The sequence below is a fragment of the Coenobita brevimanus genome, chromosome 20 (assembly GCF_032717465.1).
Source record: "Coenobita brevimanus isolate Jiangsu-jjx chromosome 20, ASM3271746v2, whole genome shotgun sequence".
Classification (NCBI taxonomy): domain Eukaryota; kingdom Metazoa; phylum Arthropoda; class Malacostraca; order Decapoda; family Coenobitidae; genus Coenobita; species Coenobita brevimanus.
The window spans coordinates 7,712,102-7,730,325 of NC_136973.1; the positions used below are offsets into that span (position 1 = coordinate 7,712,102).

An 18,224-nucleotide genomic window follows, 5' to 3' on the forward strand; every position below is an offset into this window, starting at 1 on the left:
CACACACACACACACACACACATACACGTGATAAATCACCACAGTTGTTTGGAATGCCTTGTCATGGTCATAGAGAGTGTGTGTGTGGGTGGGTGGGTGTGGGTAGGTGAGCTTTGGTGGGTGGGCAAGTATGGATGCGAGTGTTTATGTGTGAAGGCAAGTGTGTTTGGGGTCCCGAGGATGTAGGCTACGTGTATGAAAGCAAGAGAGAGAGAAAGTTTGTGTGTGTGTGTGTGTGTGTGATTTGATTTGATTGTTACTAGGGTCGCTTGCCGATCAGCATTCTTCACCGCATTCTGTGTCAGACATACAGTGGCTGGTGGTAGTGTGTGCTCTCATAATGCTGTCAGTATACGTTCCCAGCCTCTTGGTTCATACTAGTGATATACAGGATGGTTTGTAAATACTAGTACACTAGAATCTCGCCTGATGGCATCCTGCGTGCTGCGGAGACGGCTCATTCTGCTTGTGTGGGCGTGACTGTGCCACTGGGAGTAGGAAATAAACAAAGGATGCAAAGTGGATATTCCTAAAGCTGAAAATCCATCCCTGTAACACAAAAAATCCCGACGCGGAATGGAAATAGAGCGTTATATATGGACCACCTGTAAACGTACACTGACACACGCAGACATGGCCGTTGCCGTAATGTACTTTGTAGGTGTATGTATATGTATATGTGAGGTGCATAAATATGCACACACGCGTCGTCCCCCTACACACACACACACACACACACACACACACACACACACACACACACACATATATATATATATATATATATATATATAAATATATATATATATATATATATATATATATATATATATATATATACATATATATATGTGTGTGTGTGTGTGTGTGTACACGTATGCGTGTCATCATCGTGCAACAAGGTCGTCTTTCTCCCCTCCCCCCACCTACCTGCTCATCACCGTTACCTGGGGCGGTCAGGTGAAGCAGGCCCCAGGGTGAGGCGGAGTGAGGCAAGTTGTAGGGGGAGGCAGGCTGGAGGGGGAAGGGACGGAATGAGCCAAGTTCCAGAGAATGACGGTAGATCAGGTAGACAGGGAGAGGAGATAAGGCAGAGTGGGGATGGTGGAAGGTGAGGCAGACTGAGACAAGAAAGGCTTGAGACTGGGGTGAAGGTGAGGCACAATGAGACAGGGAGGAGGGTAAGGCATGGGGAAGGCAGGCTGGAAGATGAGTCAGAGTGTGGAAGGAAGTGGTGGGTGAGGCAGGGATGTGGCAGATTGAAGGGTGACGAAAGATGAGGTAGTTATTGAGAGGAGGCAGGGCAGGGTGGGGTGACAGGTCGAGATAGACTGAAAGGGGACATAAGGTGAGGCAGGGTGGGGGTGAGGCAGGGTAGATGGTGAGGTAGGGTGGGGGGGGAGGCAGGTTGGATGGGTTCATGGACGAGTTAATTGCCTATAGTTGTTCCACCTTAACTTGGCCCAGACTTTCATCCGTTTGCAGCATATCTCACCCAGCTCAGTGACAGAAAAAGGCAGTGTTACGGCTCTGCATCCTTTCCATAGCACTTCTTCGTGACTAGCATCATATTCTAGCGTTAATCAAATGTTAGGATTGACGCTCAACATGGAGAGACGGCAGTTTTAGGCCAAGTTGAAGTAAAAAGTGTACAGTATATCGTAATTAACTTTTTAGCACTCAGAAGAACCAATTCGTCTTCACTGAGGGTATTTTCGAAAGGTAAGGGGTATATGGTTAACTGTAAAGATTAGGGTCATAATGCGAGGTGGCTTCCCTTTACTTAGCGATTTATTCTACACATTGCACCTCAGTATCCTCTTGTACGCTATTGGTGCAAACTCTGTAGATATTACGGTAAAACTATATTGAATAACGTACAAGAGGATGATACACAACGCAAAATAAATAGCTCAGAAAAATTTGCTACGAACTTGATGAAAATACGTGGAAAATAAAACGATATCAATACCGTACAAGATAATAACAAGGATTAATACGCAAAATGAATTGCTAAGAAAAATGTGCTACGAACTTGATGTAAACTACGACGATGTTAAAACGATATTAATAAGCACAAGAGAATGATAAGGTGTAATACGCAAAATAAGTAGCCAAGAAAAAGGTGCTGTGAAGTCTCCAACACCACTTATAATACGGCCAATAGTCATATGAGCATGGCGACTGTGTGCTGGTAGGCGGAAGGTGGTTCGTGATGTACAGTGCCATTCCTGGACAATCACACGTGCAGTAATACGGATAGTGATGGTTTACACACACACACACACACACACACGTTGAGTAAAGCGTAATACCCACTCTGATTTCGCTAGCGCTGGTGTAACAAAGGAACAGAGCAAAAAATATATATAATACCGTATCCTAGACCGAGCTTCGCTGTAGTAAGAGAAGAAATAGCTGCGTTATTGATTCATTGAAGTTTTAGAATCAATGAAAAAAAAAATGTCAACAACTCTATACGAAAAGAAAGAATTCGTAATGTTAGAAGCAAAGCAGTGTGAGGGTGAGTGAGGCAGGGTGCAGGGGAGTGAGGCAGGGTGAAGGGAAGTGAGGCAGGGTGAAGGGAAGTGAGGCAGGGTGCAGGGGAGTGAGGCAGGGTGAAGGGAAGTGAGGCAGGGTGCAGGGGAGTGAGGCAGGGTGAAGGGAAGTGAGGCAGGGTGCAGGGGAGTGTGGCAGGGTGAAGGGAAGTGAGGCAGGGTGAAGGGAAGTGAGGCAGGGTGCAGGGGAGTGAGGCAGGGTGAAGGAGAGTGAGGCAGGGTGAAGGGAGGTGAGGCAGGGTGAGGGTGAGTGAGACAGGGTGAGTGTGAGTGAGACGGGGTGAAGGAAAGTAAGGCAGGGTGAGGGTGAGTGAGGAAGGGTGAAGGGGAGTGAGGCAGGGTGCAGGGGAGTGAGGCAGGGTGCAGGGGAGTGAGGCAGGGTGCAGGGGAGTGAGGCAGGGTGAGAGAAGACGAGGTAGAGGTGAGGGACCTTGGCTGAGGGGTGTGGCTGAATCTGGAGTGAGAGAGAGTGAGAGGAGGAATTATGTGTTTGAGAGAAAAAGTGCTTGTGTGTGTGTGTGTGTGTGTGTGTGTGTGTGTGTGTGTGTGTGTGTGTGTGTGTGTGTGTGTGTGTGTGTCCTTGGCGCCACACACCCCCACCGTCTACACATCTCCTCATATATCCTCCTCTGTCCTTGCCTCATACAAACTGTCCTTCAGCCTGTTACAGTTCTAGAGACTCAGAGCCTTGTATGATGCCGTATTATCCGTCCCTTCAGACTTTCCTGCATTGTTGTGTATTTCTTCTCGTCATCAATAGTATCCCTTATTTTCACCTAACGATGGAGTGAAGTAGGATCTAGACGCAAGGGAAAGGAATGCCTATGTATCTTTCTCTTGTCGGACGCCTCAATCCAACAAGGGGTGGCCATAAACAAATCGCCTTCACATCCCCCTGCCCTCTGCCATTTTGCTGTCCTCCCACCAACTACTACCCCCCTCTCTAGTATATCTCCCCCGTCCATCCCTCCATCTCACACATGGTCTTCCGCTCCACGTCACTCATATACACTCTTCTCATCAGTCTCTTAGTAGGATCTAGAAACAAGAAAAGAGAAAGTCGACAAGTGGTATAGTTCTCATGCCTTAGTCCGGCCCATATTTCCGTCCTATTGCTTCTTATTTCGTGCAGGTCAGTGGAAGAGAAAGACGCTGGTAAGGCTGTACGTGCGTTTCATACTAATTTGTTGTGACTAGCATCGTTTTAGTGTAGAGATGGCAGTTTTAGGTTAAATGAGAGTCAAAATGGTATAGAAGTATTAAGAGCATGTCGGCGAAACGGACCACACAGTCGTTTACGCATCAGTCAAGCCATCGAAATCATTTTTTTTTTTTTTTACTTCACAATCATGACAACTATCTGCACATTTTTTTTTTTACATTTATACTTGTAGGCTACTCGCATGCTGTAGCCCTTCAAAACAATAATTTCATTTGTTGTCAGAAAGCGAAAAAGAATGTGTGACCTCCTCGTAATGTGCCTCTCCGTTCATGCTTTTCATACCTCTCATTCTAACTCTCATTTACAATAGCCATCCACTTCTTGGTCCACCTCCAAACTCACTACATACATCCAGCAACAGACCAAGTTTGGTGGAGGCCGTGAGGAAAAACATGTTTGTTGAGACTCTTTTGTATAAGCTAATTATGGTACTTTCCTACTGCATTTCTTTTAAAATACCTGTCATGCTGGTGGGTAATATTTGTCACAAAACCCGTCATTGCTGCTTGAAACTTCTCTCGTCATTTCAAATTTAAATTGCAATATAACTATCTAATGCCGCTATAAAAATAATTTTATAATACATTATTTCCACGTTAACATATTCAAACACATTTCTGTAAGAGAAAAAGTGGAAAGGGGAAAAAACAGTGGAGGACACACGTTAGTGATATCTTTTCTTTGGAGGTCCAGAGTTAACTACTGTAACCTAATTTGCCTCATGAGTAACCTGGCACTGGTACACCCGTTTGACCATCTACTGTATAATTATACATTCTCTCCATTATATATATATATATATATATATATATATATATATATATATATATATATATATATATATATATATATATATAATAGGGAATTTGTGTAACCAGTAATTTCATGAAATCCCTGGGGAATTCCTGAAATGAGTGTAAATTTTGATGGTTTAATTAAGGTTAGGTCAATTTAGGTTTCGGTTAGACTGGGATAATCTAGATTAAGTTTAGGTTAGGTTGGGCAAGGTTAGTTAGGTTAGGTTAATTTAGATGAATGCTAAGTTATGTTATGCGTTCATCTAAATTAGCCTAACCCTAACCTAACTCACCTAACCTAAACTTAACCTAGATTATCCCTACCTAACCTAACCGAAGCCTAAATTAACCTAACCTTACTTGACCTATCCTAATTTAAACTCATTTCACGAATTCCCTAGGGATTTCATGAAATCGTTGGTTACACATACAAGAGGACCCGAGGAGGAAAGTACATAACTTTGGGAAATGATTCATGAGGAAACTTAAGTAGTAAATGTTATAAATGTTGCATTAACACGTGCCCGAAGCTTTACCGTTACCGAACTTCAATTAATGATGACCTTATGGGCGAAAATTGTCTCCCTGATGACCCACCAATAAGGTTATCAGTAACTGTAAGTCTGTATTGATGTGTGTGTGTGTGTGTGTGTGTGTGTGTGTGTGTGTGTGTGTGTGTGTGTGTGTAGTTTCAAGTCCCCCTGCACTTCAAGGAGTTATAACATATGGTGTAGGGTAAGATGTCTGTGTTTGGTTGTATCGAGAGTCAGTAGGAGCCCTGGCCTCACCGTACCACTCCACTACTTATTCTGGTGATTTGGAACATTACCTTACAATTTTTCCCTCCATCCAGAGAGTTTGAATGGCACTAGCTGAGTCGGGGGGTTAAGAAACAGTCACCGTTGTTCATCAATAGCTAGGTATCACGTCCAGGATAAAGCGCTATGGAAAAGATGTTACGGAATATCTAAATCCACTCAGAATTTTCTTCTTTGTCTTCCATACAGGGAGTTTTACCGGGACCAGCTAAGCCTTGGAGTAAAGAAATAATCCACACTAAGTCGTAAGGAAGAGGTGTTACGAATCACTTAGAATACAACCCTGAGCGTTTTCTCCTCCTCCTCCTCCTCCTCCAACTAATCCATGGAGAAAAGAAGCAATCACCTCTGTTCATCAACAATACATGTGCGGAATAAATTGCTAAAGAAGAGGTGTTACGGCATCTCCGGATCTAAGTTGAATACAACCCTAAACTTCCTTCATTTTTTTTTTTTCCATACAGGAAGCTTCACTGGTACCAGTGAATCCGGGAGTAAAGAAGCAGTCCAGAATAAATCGCTGAGGAAGATGGGTAACGAAAAATCCAAATCTATCTCTAACCCTAAAATTTGTCTTGTTTTTCTTCCACACAGGGAGTTCGATCGTTATCAGCTGAGTCTGGGGGTCACGAAGCAGTCGCCTCTGTTTATCAAGGCAGATCTTCCCCGCCAGGTCACCTTCGACACCAACCTCAAGCCCGGACACACCTACAACGTCCTCATCAAGACAGTCTCAGGCAACGTAGCGTCCTGGCCCACCACAGCTAATGTCACCACGCGTTAGTAGACAGCCTTTTATTTGTCCCTTTATCTTCATTCTACCACATTGCCACATCCGTTACCACACCTACCACGTTCTGTACCACACCTACTCAAGACAGTCTCAGGTAACGTTGCGTCCTGGCCCACCACTGCTATGTCACTACGCGTTAGTACACCACGTTATTACTTTTCCTTATGTTCTCTGTCTTTTTGTTGAGCTGCACCACACCACACCAACAATCCACCACATTTACCACCTCATTTCTTACCATCTCAACCACACTTACAACACTGCTTCATAGTCTACTACTGATTACCACCTTATTTTGGTCGATAATGCTAACCATCCTTTCATCGTGTTTAGTTTTCTACCAACAACCTCCCACACTCTCCTCGTCCCTCTCTCTTGCTCCACGCCACACTGCCACCCCACCACGTTTTCTCCCACATTTACAAACGTTTCTTTATCTCTGTGGAAACGTTTGCATTTTTCGTTATTTTTCTGCCAATGTTTATTTACTCCTCCGTTTTGCTTCATATATGATCCTTTTTCCTTACCACCACAATTCACCTTCCACACTACCATACCACCTTACCACACTACAACACCACATCACCACACCGCAACATCACACCACCACACTACAATATCACACCACCACACTACAACAACATCACACCATCACACTACAACATCACACCACCACACCACAACAACACCACATCACCATACTACAACACACTACAACACCACCACACCACACTACCGCACCGCCACACTACAACACCGCTACACTCCCTCATCACCACACTGTCACGCCGCCACACCACTACACTACCACACCATTACACTACCACACTACAGCACCACACTACACTACCACACTACATCACCACACTACACCACCACCACACTACCACACCACCACACTACAACACCACCACAACCGTACACCTCGACACTACCACACCACCACACAACACCACCACCCTACACCACCACACTACACCACCACCACACTACCACACCACACCACTACCTAACTGCAATATCACACTACAACAGCACCACAGTACAATACCACACTTCAACACGATCACACTATCACACCACCACACTAGAACACCACCGCACTACAACACCACCATACTACAACACCACCACACTACCATACCACCACACCACAACACCACCACACCACAACACTACAACACCACCATACCACAGCACTACAAAACCACCACAACACCACCACCATCACACCGCAAAACCACTACACCACAATACCACCACACCGCACCACCACCACACCACACCACCACCACACCACAACACCATCACACCACCACACCACAACACACCACACCACAACACCACCACACCACCCACACCACAACACCACCACACCACAGCACAACACCACCACACCACAACACAACACCACCACCACACCACACCACCACCACACCACAACACCATCACACCACCACACCACAACACACCACACCACAACACCACAACACCACCACACCACCACACCACAACACCACCACACCACAACACACCACCACCACATTACCACACTACAACACCGCCCACTTCCACACCACCCTATCACCACGTCACCACACGACCACACTACACCACCTCACTACCACACCACCACACCACAACACTACCACATTAGAGAAACACCACCACACAACAACACTAACACTACCACGCTAGAATCGCCAGACATCAACCAAAATAAAGAAATGATAAAAAGTGTGTGTGTGTGTGTGTGTGTGTGTGTGTGTGTGTGTGTGTGTGTGTGTGTGTGTGTGTGTGTGTGTGTGTGTGTGTGTGTGTGTGTGTGTGTGTGTGTGTGTGTGTGTTAATGTAAAGCAAGCCAGTCCTGGTAGTAGTGTTGGTAACCATTCGCCTCACTCAGCGTTGCCGTAAAACAAAGGCCTATTGAGCCAGCCTGACCCACGCCTACTTTACACCCTCATGCCTCCTACACACGCCGTCTCACTCGTACTCTACCAGCCTTTGTAGATTTCGTAAGACCTCTCACTCAGCGATTTATTTTTCACGTTGCACATTCTTACACACTATTTCTCACACCTTGTATTCTACCGTAAGTGCCTTTAAAGATTTCCTAACACCTGTCACTCAGCGATTTATTTTTCGCCTCGAACATTCTTACATTCTTTCTCACACCCTTTTATATTCTACAGTAAGTGCCTTTGTAGATTTCCTAACGCCTCTCACTCAGCGATTTATTTTTCGCCTTGTACATTCTTACACACTGTTTCTTACACTCTCTTGTATTCTACCGTAACTTCCTGTAGAGATTTCCCAACACCTCCCACTCAGCGATTTGTTTTTCACCTCGCACGTGCTTTTCCTATTGCACCTTCTTAATGCAACTGTCATGGGAGATTTCGCAACGCCTCTCACACAGCGATTTACCCTACACTGTACAGATCTTTTTCCACTTGCACATTCTTGATGAAACACTGTCGATGCTAAAGAATGTAAGGTGCATATCAGAGAATGAAGAGGTGTAGTTTGCAATATAGATGAGGAAGACGTGGTACCGTATAATCTCTTCAAAGTCATCTAAAATACTCTGTGATGTAGGGCACGGCTTATATATTTATTTATTTATTTTATTTCATATGTCATACTCTGGGCATACACTTGACATCCCGTTCCCTCAGGCTCAGCAGTTCCCTTGCATGCCACAGATCTACACACGCCAACACTGTGGTTCATGGTAGCCTTGGCCTGAGCCTCTATGTTATGTCTTTTTATTCCTGTGACAGCCTTCTTTCTCAGTCTTCCTCCTTGCAGACGATTTTACTCAGCTTAGATCTGTAGTAGGGCGGCGGTCAAGTAAGGCTATATCTGTACTTCTCCCGCAATCTGTATATAATCGTGTGAAGAATGGTGCTGGAGAGGGGCGCCTTCCTGTGGTGGCACTGATATAACCGAGCGTTGGTGCTGCCTGGTCATACAAGCGTCCCTCAATCCCCTCCCTATCCGCGAAGAGGAGGATGAGCTGTGGAGTGAGGGCATATTAATTCTGCAGTCCACTGGGTTCACATTTCAGGTGAACCCACAACAGCAACTACTAATACGTCTGCTACTACCACCACCACCACTACTACTACTACTACTACTACTTCAACGTTAGCAGGAATAGCAGTGTAAAGTTGACTGTTCGTTGCTAAAGGGTGCACAACAAGCAGAGGGAGCAGCAGTTTGGGGTGAGTGAGAGAGAGTGAATGAAAGATTGAGAGTGAGGGAGTGGACTAAGTGAATGAGTGAGCAAGTGAGGAGTGAGTGAATGAAAGATTGAGGGAGGAAGTGAATGGATGAGTGTGAGTGAATGAAAGATTGAGTAAGGGAGTGGATTGATGAGTGAAGGAGATAGTGAGGAGTGAGTGAATGAAAGATTGGGTGAGGAAGTGAATTGATGAGTGTGAGTGAATGAAAGATTGAGTGAGAGGGAGGGAGTGAATTAGTGAGTGAATGAATGTGTGAGTGAGTAATTAAGTGAGCGAATGAGTGAGTGAGAGCGTGAGTGGGCGGGTGAGTTAATAAGAGTTTGAGTGAGTAAGAGAGTGACAGTGTCCGGTGCACCAGATTTCACTGATGATTGTGCGACATTTAGTTCCACAACCCTCCTTCGACAGGTGGGGGGTGGGGGTGGAGGTGGGGAGGGGTTAGGAGTGAAGATGGGGCGGGGAAGCACGAAGGAGAAAGCTGCATCAGAGCCACAGAGGGAGGCCTGAATCTCCTTGTTCCTCCTCTCCTCACTTTAACTTGGCATAAAATTTCTTACATACCTCCTCATTTTCGTCAATTATTTTCCTCCCCACAAATATCACAACTTTGCCCATATAACAGAAAATAATTAAAAAACATTGGTGAATGTAGCAAATAATTTATATATGGAGCAATGGAACTTTAATATGCAGTTTTACTTTTTATTTTTGTAACTGTGAACTTGATCCCTTCACACCAACGACGTGCAATAGTTTTCCTTGTAATTCCTTCTACCTTTAGACTCTTTTATTATTATTTCTGTACACTTTTCACCCTAACTTGGCCTAAAATTGCCATGCCTACATCTTAAATACTGAGTTGTGGCAAGGCTATGATGCTAGTCACGAGGAAGTGCTGTGGAATAGATTTAGAGCCGTCGTACTGTCTTCTGCCACTGAGCTACGTGAAATAAGCTGCGAAAGGACGAAAATCTGGTCCAGGACGATTTTATTCAGCACAGGAGAGACTAAGAATTGGAGGGGTTAGTTACAGCCTTCATTAACCCCTTCAGTATGAGACGCCTGGCCCAGCTGGAATATAAATAATGTGGTAAATCAAGACTGTAATGTGGAAATAGAGGGTGTTACGTTCCTTCTTTCGTGTGTTGCGGGAACGGCTCGGTTAGGGTTATCAGTGCCTACCCTGCATCGTTTATTCGCTTGCTACCACGCCCGCACCAGGAGACTGAGCCGTCTCCGCAACACACAAGATATCCTCAAGTGAGTTTTTAGTGGAGTACCATTTACGGATCACTATATCGTCGGACTGAAGGGGTAAATAGCAAAAATAAGTCAGTAAGGGAGAGACATCTACGTGCTGTAGTGGTAAAATTAACGTTGCCAGTAGTGAGAACACACACACACACACACACACACACAGTGTGGTCAGGTCACGGGTATATTTATGGACTCGTATTCTCAGTGGTAAGGAAGCTCCCCAACACCTCTTCCCCACCGATTCATTTTTGGATACAGTTGGCTTATATATTTACGTTAATTATGCAGAGTAAGCCAGTATTCGAATGATTTTTTTTTTAACACACAAGAGGATGGCAATAAGCAAAGTAAGTCGCTTAGGAAGAAGTGTTAGGGAGTTTCCATAACCGATGAGAATACGGCACATAGTATGCACAGTTGTATGTGTGACGAGCCTATATGTTTATCGTTAAGGATGCTCCCTAACACCTCTTCCTAAGCGACTTATTTTGCTTCTTGCTCCTTACTATCCTCTTCTGAGTCATTTAAATCGCTCCAGTGCCACCATATGCGGCATAAATAACATAGAAATTGATGTTAACCACCCGTGCTCAAAAATAAATTGCTTAGGAAGAGGTGCTAGGGAGAATATCCTGGGGTGGTACTGTGATAGGATTAGGATGCACCTCAAAGTGATTCAGCCTATACTTTCTTGTTATAGTCCCCATCAGTGCTGTCTGTAATGGAATATTTTAGTACTGTAATTTGGCCATGGTTTGCATAAATAACCTACAAGAATATATTACGTGTCAGATACAGAAATATACCGCGATATGGACAGGGTTGGCATAAGTAACATACAAGAATATATTACGTGTCAGTTACGGAAATATACTGTGATATGGACAGGGTTGGCATAAATAACATACAAGAATATACTACGTGTCAGATACAGAAATATACTGGTAAGTGATGAGGTGGGAAGGAGCTTTTTTAACGGATTAGAAAATAGGTTTGCGTCCGTGATGCTTTGACAATGCGTAATGCGGCCAACCCCACCCGAAAAAATGATGGTAATGATGATGATGATAATAATAATAATAATAGTAATAATAATATTGTTGAAGAAGAAGGAAGAGGAGAATTTTAAAGAGAGCCTAGTCTCCTTGTATTTCCCACTCACCCAGTCAGCGCGGTTGCCACCACAGACACACCCGTCAAACTGTGCTTCTGCTTGCAACTGTGAATTTTAGCCGTGACTTGGCCATATTCAGAACTGGGGCGGTCATTAGTAGCATCAGTAAAATGTAAACTGAGGTAGCGAAACTGCAAAAGTCTAGTGTTATGGCTGAGGCTTTTCTTTCTTTCATTAGTCAAATTTAGGGATTTGGCAATATATAAATAAACTTAGAATCAGTTCCTCCTCATGGCATCATCTTTTTACCTCTTACATTCTCCTCCTTCGTCGTAGCCTATATAAATAAACTTGGAATCAGTTCCTCCTCAGGACTTCATCTTTTTTCATTTTCCATTCATCTTCTTCTTTACTATATGTAAATAAACTTAGAATCACTTCCTCCATGGCTTCTTTTTCTTCTTCACCGTAGAACAGGAGGCATGGTAATATCTTGCACTCTTCTCACCTTGTCCTTCATGAGAAACGTATTATGATTACAAGATGAAAACTATTACCCAACAAACTATTACAGGATATACAAGACAAGGAGAGTGCAGTTTCTTCCCATGTCTCATTTTCCTGTGACAATAAATCGTACCTTACGGGATTAAGGCGTCTGGCAATATATATATAGAGAGAGAGAGAGAGAGAGAGAGAGAGATCCATCCATCCATCCATCCATCATCCATCATCCAATCCTACGTTGCCCCATGAGGAGCGTAGGAGCCCGGGGTTAGGTAGTTGGTCCTGACGTTGAAGATGAGAGTGACCAACCTCACTCTTCCCTGAGTGGCATTACGTGAGCAATAAACCCCAACCACCCCTTGGATATAAACCTTCACCGGCTCAATCCAATTGGAGCACAATAATTACCCACTAAACCACCAGGCGCCAAAATTTGGTTACCTGTATATGGTTACCACCCAGCGCAGTAAATAGTTTCCTGGTGTACAGGAAACCATTTGGCTTGTCATTCAGTGTAGAGTCACCCATAGGCAGAAGGAAAAGGAAAGAATGAAGGAATGAAAGACAGAAGAGGGAGTGTAAAGTCACCCGTAGGCAGAAGGACGAGGAAAGAATGAAGGAAAGAAAGATAGAAGAAGATGGAAGGAAAGGATGGAGGAGAGGACAGGGCAGACACCCGAGAGCAGCACTACATTGAGTGAGTGGATGGTGAGCGCCCCCACCTACCACAATATATATATATATATATATATATATATATATATATATATATACATACACACACACACACACACACATACAGCCCTCACTCGTCACTTCATCGCGAGACTTTCCAGAGATGGAAAATCTATAGCTGGAATTGACAAGAGTAAACTAAAAAAGATGTCATAGCATTGAAATGGTTTACAGTTATTGCATTCACAGCTTTTTACTGCTCCATTACTCATCTGCACACCCACCACTGTTCAGATGCACATCTACACACCTGTCTCTGTTCATCTCTGAACTGTCTGCATGCATTCCTCCACCTCTATGACGGTCGCGTAGCACCCATCTAGCAGCAAACCCTCATCACTTCTCTGTCCAACTCTCTAATGCAAGAGTTAACCGTTACTCCCAGTCCTTCATTTATGCAACAGGTCAACTCTGGTACTGTCACCCTCTGTCTGTATTTCCTGCTTCCTATGATCTCCAGTCTCTCAAACGCAGTGTGTCCAGGCATCTCAAAATGATCGGGTCTTGAATTTGGCTCTCTCTTGTATTTTGTTTTTCTCTTTGAAGGATCAGTAATTGTGGGCTTGTGGCCTTTGGTTCCTTCTTCCTCACATAAAAAAAAATAATCTGCACACCCACCACTGTTTACATACATACCCACTACTGTTCAGATGCACACATACACACCTATCTTTGTTCAAAATGCACACTTTCCCAAGTTCACATCCACACCCACCCCTCTTCGCATAAACACCACCCCCTGTTCACATATACACCCACCCCTGTTCACATATACACCCACCCCTGTTCACATACACAACCACCCCTGTTCAGACAGAGGAAAAGCAAGTGGTCCTGATGAAATTTCATGTTGGGTATTACGAGAATGTGCAAAGGAGTTAAGTAAACCATTATTTTTAATTTTCAAGAAATCCTTGAGTCAAGGGAAATTACCTAATATTTGGAAAAAAGCAAATATAGTCCCCTTATTCAAGAAAGGAAATAGACAAAATCCTGTCAACTACCGACCAGTATCACTGACCAGTGTTGTAAGCAAGGTATTAGAAAAACTTATAAGAAAAGCTTGGGTAAATCATCTAGAAGAACACAGTATGATAACAGAAAGACAGTTTGGTTTCAGAAAAGGAAAATCATGTGTTACTAATCTATTGAGCTACTATGACAGAGTAACAAACACAATACAGGAAAGGGAAGGATGGGTGGACAGTATCTATTTAGATTTCAAGAAAGCTTTTGACACAGTACCACACCAAAGACTTTTATGGAAACTGTACCATCAAGGAGGAATTCGAGGCAAACTGTTTTGTTGGATGCAAGACTTTCTCATAAAAAGAGAAATGAGGACAGTACTAAGAGGAAACTACTCATCATGGAAAGAAGTGACTAGTGGAGTACCACAGGGTTCGGTGCTGGCACCAATCATGTTTTTAGTGTACATAAATGATGTAAACAGTAACACTGGAAATGAGAGCTATCTGCATATGTTTGCAAATGATGCAAAAATACAAAGGAGAATTACTAGCACAGACTCTTGTAGGGAGCTACAAGAAGAATTAAATAAACTTCATGAATGGAGTAGTACATGGCAAATGGAATTCAATGTGGACAAGTGTCATGTAATCAAGTTTGGTAAAAGTGGAAAAAGACCTGATTGGGATTATAAGTTAGGAAATAAAACCCTATACACATCAGAAAGAGAGAAAGACCTAGGTGTGATTATCAATAACAGACTATCTCCGGCTGACCACATCAGCGAGAAGGTACGGAACATGTATACACTGCTTGCAAATATGAGAATAGCATTCACATACATAAATGAAGACATGCTAAGAAGGATAATAACATCATTCATTAGACCAACCCTGGAATATGCATCAGTAGTCTGGAGTCCTCATCTCAAAAAGCATATAGACAAGATTGAAAAAGTTCAAAGGGCCACTACAATATGGATACCAAGCTTAAGGGACCTAAGCTACGAAGGAAGACTAAATAAACTGAATCTACCAACACTACAGGAGAGAAGGAAAAGAGGTGACATGATAATGCTATATAAGTGCATATCAGGAAAGGAGAAAATAGACATAAATGATTACATAACATATGGAGAAGCATCAGCAAGAGGACACTGCAAAAAAACTGCATAAGAAGAGAGGTGATAAAGACGTAAGGAAATTCAGTTTCCCAAACAGAGCAATTGATCAATGGAATGCACTACCGGATGAAATAGTGTGTGCCAAAACAATTCACAAATTTAAGGATATGTACGATAAATATGGTTTAAGACACGGGACAGTACGAGCTTGACTCATTCCTGTAAAGATACAATTAGGTAAGGTAAGAACATACACATCCACCCCTGATCACATACACACCTACATACCCATCCAACTCACTTGACCCCTTCAGCCAGAGTGTACTGTACCCTCTTTATTTTATTCTTGCTTTCACCAAATTATTTGATTAAACTTGAGTGGATCTATAGTAGGGGTGTACTAAGGCAGCACCTGACCCTTCCAGGTTGAAAAATCTCTCCAGAACTGTATAAAGCCACCTGGTACAAATGACACTTGTAGTTATTGTTTTGTGGTCCCAGGCCCATCTGGACATAAACCCAATGGACTTCAGGCTGAAGCTGCCATTCTTCTGTGGTCCACTATCCTCCTTTTGGGAGATAGGGAGGGAATTGTGGAATATTTTCGTAACTAGACTGGAGGCATCCTTTTATGTATATTAGTAGTGGCACACGAAGGTGTTGGAGCTGCTCATAGTGAGGGGATTAAGAACACCTCATTTTCAGACTGTATAATATTAGGCTTTTAACAAATGCAGTATCCTGATAGAAATAGCTCCACTAAGGCAAAAACATAAACTATTTCAGCCACAGTATAGCATGTTGTTGTGGCTCAAATCCAGAAGGTGGTTAGAGGTTCTGCTTTCATGCAAACTCTGAGAGGGATGTAATGCAAGGTGATCAATTTGTAACCTAACATTGGGCTTTCCCAAACCATGGTCTTCAAACCTTGAGAGGGGTAATAAAAAACTGATGGTTACCACCCACCATCCACCCGTGATACAAAGTTACTTAAGAGGTGACTGTACACTGAGTGACAAGCAAATGGTTCTTGTAGCCTAGGATACAGTTTACTACATTGGATGGTAACATATAGCCAAATGAACACCTGGTGGTCTGCTGAATTAAGGCACTCCAACCAGATGTCTCCCATAAAGGCATGCATCGAAAGGTTGGTTGGGGTTTATTGCATACAGAGTGCCACGCAGGGATTAGTGACAGTGTCACCTTTACCTTAAATGTCGTAACTGAGTGGTCTCATCCCTGAGTCCCTATGCTTCTCATGGGGCAATAAAGGGTTGGATGATAGATATTATTATTTATTTTCATTTTTTATTATTATTATTAGTAGTAGTAGCATTAATAGCGGTAGTGCTAGTAGTAGTAGCATTAATAGTAGTAGTACTAATAATAGAAAAAGTAGTTGTAGTAGTAGTTGGGAGCAGGGCAGTGAAATGGCGGGGGACAGGGCGACTTGGAGACGATTTGTTTGTGGCCACCCCAAACGGGATTGAGGCGTCTGGCAATAGATAGATAGATAGATAGTAGTAGTAATATTAGTACAGTGTATTGACAAAGGTAATTAAATCTGCAGGCCCCTTGCGAGTGGTGGACTTGGTAGCTGAAGATGATCCAAGTGGGCGTGCAGTGAAGCTGTCATGGGCTCCTGACAGGTCTTCCAAACAAGACCGCTACAAGGTGGGTACCATAGACTCAACTTGTTTTACTGTATATGGTATATGGTAGACTGATGTAGTGCTACCATGCAGTGACTCTACACTGAGTGACAGCCAAGGGGTATCATGTAACCTTGGTACCCATTCATGTCACGGGATGGTAACGGGCAAATAGGTGTTGGTGATCTAGTTGATTAAGGCACTCAAACTGAAAGTGACCCATAAAGAGGTTAAATTGGGATGGAGTGGAGAGGTATATGAGAGAGGAGGATGTGAATTGGGAGCAGGGCAGTGAAGTGGCGGGGGACAGGGTGACGTGGAGGTGATTTGTTTGTGGCCACCCCGTATAAGGGATTAAGGCGTCGGGCAATACATAGATAGATAGGTGGCTAGTGTTTATTGTTCATATAACGTCACTCAAGGGATGGTGACTGGCCATTTTTGTCTTAAATGTCTGGACTGAGTACCTTATCACTAAATCCCTCACTCCTGGTGGGGCAGTACTGTATACAGCTGTGTATTCTGTTATCTGATTTGCTTGAGTAGGACACCCATGAGCCATAGTTCCTGTTCACCCTTCAACCATGCCCCTGGATGAAGGACCTTGTAGCCAGGATTTCACACCAAAATAACACCTGTTGTTGTTGAATTGCAGGTCTTCTAGACTGCGCAGGTAGCAGTAACATATCGAATGGTTCCTCTTGCAGCACAGCAAAGCTTCAAACAATAACTGGTTTGTTTTGTATATGACAGATCCATAACCCCTTTCCACTCAGTTGATAACAAAGTGTTGTTGGACTGGAAAATGAATCTGACCAGCAGTCAAGAAGATGAATCCTACCTCATAACCAAGGTTTATTAAAATTTACCCAATTGCAGCTTAGTGCACTGCTGAAGTTGTGAAAGTAGCCCAGTTCTGACAGATGAAAACAAAAACCAATTATGCCTCATGAATAATAAGCAACATGTCATCGCTTGGTGTGAAACCTTGACTACAATTCCTTCCAGCTAGTAGTGTGGGTAGAGAATGAGAGTATGGTCTGTGTGCACACATTGATGTAAAAAATGGCTATCATGAACAAGCTACTGTAGAAAAATAATAATGCCTCTCTTTATTCCTAGGTTGTATATCAGGAGATTGAGAGATACAATGGAGACTCACGGACCCGAGTGGTGACGGAAACTGAAGCTATAGAGGAGCTTTACCCTGGACGCAACTACTCTATATCAGTGGCTGCCGTGTCTAATTCCGTTGAGAGTGATCCAGCAGCTCATATATATTTTGCTACCAGTAGGTTGAAATTTATATACTGAGACACAGGGAGCTTTCTGTGTTACAAGTTGTAGACATAACCTTTTTCAGAACTGCTGCATGCAAGACCAAGATGGATGGTGTAATTAATAGTGTATAAAAATTTATGAACATTT

General features: G+C 43.4%; 1 protein-coding gene across 1 annotated transcript in view; it reads left to right on the plus strand.

Moving 5' to 3' along the window:
- Positions 1–18,224, plus strand: part of Ptp10D (Protein tyrosine phosphatase 10D) — a 159,455-nt gene that overhangs the window by 48,783 nt on the left and 92,448 nt on the right. The window contains exons 7-9 of the mRNA XM_080266339.1: positions 5,990–6,174; positions 16,715–16,818; positions 17,919–18,087. Coding sequence (XP_080122465.1) covers positions 5,990–6,174; positions 16,715–16,818; positions 17,919–18,087 — 458 coding nt within the window. The remainder of the gene's footprint in view (positions 1–5,989; positions 6,175–16,714; positions 16,819–17,918; positions 18,088–18,224) is intronic.